The sequence below is a fragment of the Oryzias melastigma genome, linkage group LG17, assembly GCF_002922805.2.
Source record: "Oryzias melastigma strain HK-1 linkage group LG17, ASM292280v2, whole genome shotgun sequence".
NCBI lineage: Eukaryota > Metazoa > Chordata > Actinopteri > Beloniformes > Adrianichthyidae > Oryzias > Oryzias melastigma.
In genome coordinates this window covers 13,562,169-13,568,159 of record NC_050528.1, presented here as the reverse complement: position 1 = coordinate 13,568,159, position 5,991 = coordinate 13,562,169, and the positions used below count along the sequence as shown (strand labels likewise).

The 5,991-nt window shown below is 38.6% G+C and overlaps 2 protein-coding genes across 4 annotated transcripts in view; both read right to left on the bottom strand.

Annotated features, from left to right (window-relative positions):
- The window catches only part of LOC112144353 (zinc finger protein 239), a 5,169-nt gene extending 3,862 nt beyond the window's left edge, over nt 1–1,307 (bottom strand). Inside the window, exon 1 of one of the 3 annotated variants that reach the window (XM_036216312.1) lies at nt 1,153–1,307. The gene's annotated coding sequence lies outside the window, so the exon portion shown is untranslated. The remainder of the gene's footprint in view (nt 1–1,152) is intronic. The other 2 variants (XM_036216311.1, XM_036216310.1) reach the window with 2 other exon arrangements.
- Nucleotides 1,308–2,888: 1,581 nt separating this feature from the next.
- Nucleotides 2,889–5,991, bottom strand: LOC112144300 (gastrula zinc finger protein XlCGF57.1). Its single transcript, XM_024268783.2, has 3 exons — nt 5,816–5,991; nt 5,112–5,297; nt 2,889–4,462 (listed from the first exon to the last, which is right to left on the bottom strand). The coding sequence occupies exons 1-3, from the start codon at nt 5,853–5,855 to the stop codon at nt 3,036–3,038; spliced, it is 1,653 nt and encodes a 550-aa protein (XP_024124551.1). The 5' UTR covers nt 5,856–5,991; the 3' UTR covers nt 2,889–3,035.

The window sequence follows — 5,991 nt, the reverse complement described above, 5'->3', positions numbered from 1 at the left end:
AGACACTAATAGTACAGTTATTTAACCACACGGAATATGCCCAAGGCTCTTCACTAAGAGGGTGATTATATTTTTGTATATATTGTATATATTTTTGATTATATTTTAGATTATTTTTTATTATAAAAAATACATTTCACTGTATAATAATTAACACAACAACGATAATACTTGGTAATTTTTTATACATAAAAACAAGTTTGTCAAATCCACACCAAAATGTGTATTTTGTAGGGAACTACAAGTTTTTTTTTCTTGTGTTAAACATGTTAAGACCAAAATTGCTGTGAAACTTTACAATGAAGCAGAAAGCATTGGACTCTTAAAAAATCTGTAGCTTCTTGTTGTTTTGATATTGTTTTTTTCTCCTCTTTGTTCCTATTAAATATATATATATACACAGTATTTTAATTTTATTATTACTTTCTTTCTCTGCTCGCTCCCCTCTTGCGTTTGTTGTTTGGACCTGTCTGTCCTTGTATTGTCCTTGAAATTCTTAATAAAGACACACACACACACACAAAAAACTATCAAGCCCTGATCATAGACTGTATATAAGAATGGCCCTGATCGATGTTGTTCACGTGACCCCAACAAAATAAGCTATTAAAAAAAAGTTTTGGCACTATATTTTTCACACTTAGACCACCTAGGAAAATGTCATGTTCAACAAGTGCTGCACCTAGACAGCTCAAACCTGGATTAAATTATGCTTTGGTTTGTAAAGAATACAAATACAGTTTCTGATTTGTGAAAGCTTATTTGATAGACTAGAATGCAAAAAAAAATGCGATAAAGTCATTCTGTATCACATTTTCACAAATCAAATAAAGAAGCTGACTTCAGCATCGTGTTATAGTGTATTTAGGTTTACCATTACTGGGCAAAATGAGAAAGAAGCTTGTTGCTCAAATGAATGGCTGTGAAACGCATCAATCAAGATGACGCTGACTCAGCATCTGCAGTTACACAAAGTTTAATTAACTCCTGTTAACTTATCTTACACTCAGGTGAAGTTCACGTGTTTAAAAAAGAGACTTTTTAGAACATTCCCAGCACACCGCTCCCATGTAGACAACCTACCACGGAAGTAGAACATGTAAACTTCGAGACTGCTTCTGAATTGAAATCAAAAACACGAAAACTACATACCGACAAAACAGCTGCACCTGCTCACTGGTGTCGAGCCAGCACGCTCTCGTTGAATGACCGTCAAGTCACGTGAGCGCTCTTGAAAATACTGCGTACCGCTTTTGTTCACGTGTTACTGCAAAGTAGCAGTTGGGACCATAGACTCTATATAAAAATAACTGGACAGAGCAAGACCCACTACTTCCGTGTTCCATATAGGAAGTACCACCGGGTTGCAAAAAGGCCAAAGTCCCATTGACTTACATTGACAAATAGACAGTTATTTCATTTTATATGTCAGAATAATCATTCTTCCTCTGCTGCTTTCTGCTTAACTTCTTTTTTCTAATCCTATGTTTTTAAAGATTTTTTTTTCCATTATCACAAGTTATTAGAGTTATAAATTGACCAATCACAAGTTATTAGAGTTATAAATTGACCAATCAGGTGGCTCAATAAACGTTTGTGGGTCTGACGTCGAACGTCTGGGGGTTTGAGTGACAGATGACGGGTAGCCAATGGAGCAGACTTCATCAATGGGTCCGTGAAGACCTTTTAACACCTACTTTACAATTCAACAATGTACCTACCAGTCATTGTTCTACTGTTGTTTCCCTCAATGGAATGTACCGATGCAGCAGTTTAAAACAGCAAGAGGCGCATGTTGTTGACATTTTTAGATGAGGATTTACTCTGTAGAAATAGATTTCACTCTGAGGTTATGTGCTTTGGACTTTTTTGTCTGTTTAACGTTCTTTTTTCTTTTTTTCACTGTTTTGATTGTAGCTTATAAATTATAAGTTGCATATATGCGCATAAAATCACCAACCAAAGTTTCATCTTCTTCACTTTTCCAGCTTGCAGCCTGAATTAGATGCAGCCGTCTGAGGAGATCGAGACAAACTTGAAAGGACCTGGACGTATTTTCAAACAGAAAAAAGATCCAGCTGTTCTCTTGTTAGGATGGTTATTTATTTTAAATACAGCTGAACGCGCTTCTCACGTGCATCTGATCAGACTGTAACGTGGCAGCGCATGTGAAGAGACAAGCTGCTGGTGCACGTGCGGGGGGCGCTTTGCACCCAAATGCTCCTTTTATCTCGACAAAAAGGGATAAATGTAAGTAAATCCAAAAGGACCGCTGACAGAATCAAATGTTGGAATGGTTCTTCCTCAAAGGCTTGAATCCTAAACAGACCTGAGGTCTGTTTTGGATTTTAGCCCCTTGTGCAACTGAGTTTGACACCTCTGTTCAACACTAAGGTCAGACTTACAAATAGTATTTTCAAACATTTGAAACACATGATTATTCACTGGGGGCTGCACGGTGGCGCAGTGGTTAGCGCTCTTGCCTCACAGCGAGAAGGCCCCGGTTCGACTCCCGGCTGGGACCTTTCCGTGTGGAGTTTGCATGTTCTCCCCGTGCATGCGTGGGTTTTCACCGGGGACTCCGGCTTCCTCCCACCGTCCAAAAACATGCTTCATAGGTTAATTGGTGACTCTAAATTGCCCCTAGGTGTGAATGGGTGTGTGATTGAGGCCCTGCAACAGACTGGCGACCTGTCCAGGGTGTACCCCGCCTTCGCCCTTCAGTAGCCGGGATAGGCTCCGGCACCCCCGTGACCCCGAAAGGGAAGAAGCGGTCAAGAAAATGGATGGATGGATGGATTATTCACTGGCTACATCACATGCTCTCTGTGGATGAAGACAAACAAGATATGTAAAAAGAAAGAGTTGAAATCATAACTCTTAAAATGTTTTATAGCCTTAATTCTTTTATTGTGCAAATTCTTGACAAAATAGAAAAACAGAAACAAATCTTCAGGGGAGGTTTCACGAACTGAACTTTTCTGCACAGAGACATAATCCTGCTGTTTGTCATTTGAAGAAGGCATAACTTTTTCTTACACGTTTCCTACATATAAATCTGTGTGAGTCCTCAAGTGAGCAGTTAAAGAATCATTCCGACTGAAACTTTTTCCACACGACTTGCAGAAAAAAGGCCGCTCACCTGTGTGAGTTCTCATGTGATCCTTCAAGGAACTGTTTCGTTTGAAACCCTTTCCGCACATTTCACAAGAAAAAGGCCTCTCGCCCGTGTGGGTCCTGGTGTGAGCTTTTAGGATACTACTTTGAGTAAAACTCTTTTCACACACTTGACAAGTAAACGGCCTTTCACCTGTGTGAGTTCTCATGTGATAGGTCAGGCTATTAGCCTGGCTGAAAGTCTTCTGGCATATTTTACAAGTAAAAGGCCTCTCTCCTGTGTGAGTTCTCATGTGCTCAGTCAAACTCTTTGCCTGGGTGAAAGCCTTCTTGCAAATCTCACAGGCGAAAGGCTTCTCACCTGTGTGAGTCCTTACATGGAGAGTCAGTGTGGAGGATGTTGTGAAGCTTTTTCCACACACGCTGCACGAGAAGGGCTTCTCACCTGTGTGAGTCCGAACATGAAGGGTTAAGCTGCAGGACTTAGTGAAGCTTTTTCCACAAGTTCCACAGGAGTATCTCTTTTCCCCCGTGTGTATTCTCATATGATCCGTCAAATAGTTACACCGACTGAAGCTTTTTCCACATGTTTTACAAATATAAGGCCGCTCCCCTGTATGTATTCTCATGTGAACAGTCAAATCGCTCCTCTGAACATAACTTTTGCCACACGTGTCACACGAATGTGGCTTTTCACCCGTGTGGGTGCTCATGTGGTGAGTCAAACTGTGAGCGTGACTAAAAGTGGTCTGGCATATGTCGCAAGAAAAAGGCTTTTCACCTGTGTGAGTTCGGATATGGATAGTCAAGTCACTGCTTTGAATGAAACCCTTTCCGCAGACTTCACACACAAATGGCTTTTCACCTGTGTGTTTCCTCATATGAACAGTCAAATCACTCCTTTGAAAATAACTTCTTCCACATAATCTACAGGAATATGACTTATCTCCTGTGTGTATTCTCAAGTGAGCTTTCAAATTCGCACGTCGAGTAAAAACTTTTCCACAAGTTTCACAGAAATGGGAGCTTTCATGTGAAGGAGAGTCCTCCTGGACAGTCACAGCATCACTGTTTCTGATCCGAGTGTTTTCTTCCAGATCTGGACTCTCACTTGGTTCTGGTTTGGAGTCTATCCTATCCTGATCATGCTCAGCGACCATAAAATCCTCAGTCTCCTGCTTTAATTTGAACTGTTGCTCTCCTTCATTGATGAAGTGCTCCTCCTGCTCCTCTTTGATCTCTGGAAGCTCTTGTTCCTCCTCATCCAGACTGGAGCTCCTCTCCTGTTTCCAGAGATGCTGCTCATCATCAGTCTCCTCTTCACAAATATGTTTCTCTGAGAGATCTGCAGGAACAAAGATACGAGAGAAAAATATGAAAAAAATCTCAAACATTAGATTTTAGGACTCTATTCCTTAACAGACATTAAAGTATACACCACAACAAACATTCATTTTTCCACAGTTTCACTGCATACCAAATGCTCTGACATTAACTTAAATCCAATCATGGTAATGAAAGAGTAGCTCCTTTAACCCTAGAACACTTTCACTATAAAAAGTTACACCTTCATTTTGCTGGGTAATTTTTACTTGATATAATATATCCAATAAAAAGTATTTATCATAAAAAATAGAATAAAATATGACAACACATGATGAATTAGAATAGCTTTCTTTTATTTTCAACTGTGGTTTATGTTAGAAAATGGAAAATATAAGTATAGGAAAATCCTAAAAACATGCTCGAAAATTACAGAAAAATTAGGAATTTGAATACAAAAAATTCCTTTAAAAATAATAATAAATAATGATACTGGAGACTTTTACTTGAGATAGACTTTTTAAGTGTTTCTAAAATAGAAATGCTTCAGTTCCAGCATTGCTCTCAATAAGTCATTTAAAATTACAATTAATAATTGTCAAAGCAAACATAAGCATTTATTTCTATGATTTGCAGTTTGTTGTTGATATTCAGCAGAGGATGAAACTCACCTTCAAACTGGATTACAAATAGTTCATCACATTCAGATTTGATTTCCTGCTTCAGTAACAGCTGCTCTTCCTCCTGGCTGCTGCAGAGTTCCTCCTCCTCTTCCTCTTCTTTTTTAATGTGTGGCTGCTCCTGACAAAAGCAGGTGTTTTTTTCCTCCTCCTTACATACATGCAGCTGTGGAACATCTGTCAGAAAAATCAGATGAAATTAAGGAATATTTTTAAAAAGGTAGTATTTTTTTTCGATAGAACATTTATATCAATATACCATTAGGAACAAATAGATTATGTGTATTTAACAAAAGTAGGTAAAGCTAACTTTATTATCGTTTCCTTGACTTACAGTATCTTTAACAATCTCTCCTCATCCATCAGATAATGTAAAGTCAGATTTTTAGTTGATGTTGATTCCAAAATGTTTATTTTATTTAACCAGCTGTCAAATTGGTGTCAACAAGCAATCATTCACTTTCTAGCTCTTCATTTACAGAATCTTAAGACCCACTGAAGAAAAGCCCAGTTGCACTCTGCAACTTGTTTCTGTATCTACATAGGCACACAGAGTCACTCAAAACTGAGTTTATTTCAAATTTATTTAGCAGCAAATACCTTTTCCTATCTGGTTCAGGAATAGCCTTAATTGTGACTCAGCTCGTCAAGCATCGTATTTTATTCTAATTGATCGTGCATTTTAAGATACATACCAACTCTGCAGTTTGGCTCTCCATTCCTGAAAACTGCCATCAATCTAATTCTCCATTTAAATGTTGATTATCACACAAAATGTGGAAATGTTTCGGCAGTAGGAGCTGAACTACAGTTAAAACCGGAAACTAGAACGACTGTTTCTGTCATGCTAACACTACACTGCCCTCTAGCG

Coding starts and splice junctions, on each gene's coding strand:
- LOC112144300 (XM_024268783.2), bottom strand. CDS start 5,855: ATGGCAGTTTTCAGGAATGGAGAGCCAAACTGCAGAGTTG. Junction 5,298..5,815: donor AGAGCCAAACTGCAGAGTTG/GTATGTATCTTA, acceptor TTTTTCTGACAG/ATGTTCCACAGCTGCATGTA. Junction 4,463..5,111: donor ATTTGTAATCCAGTTTGAAG/GTGAGTTTCATC, acceptor TTGTTCCTGCAG/ATCTCTCAGAGAAACATATT.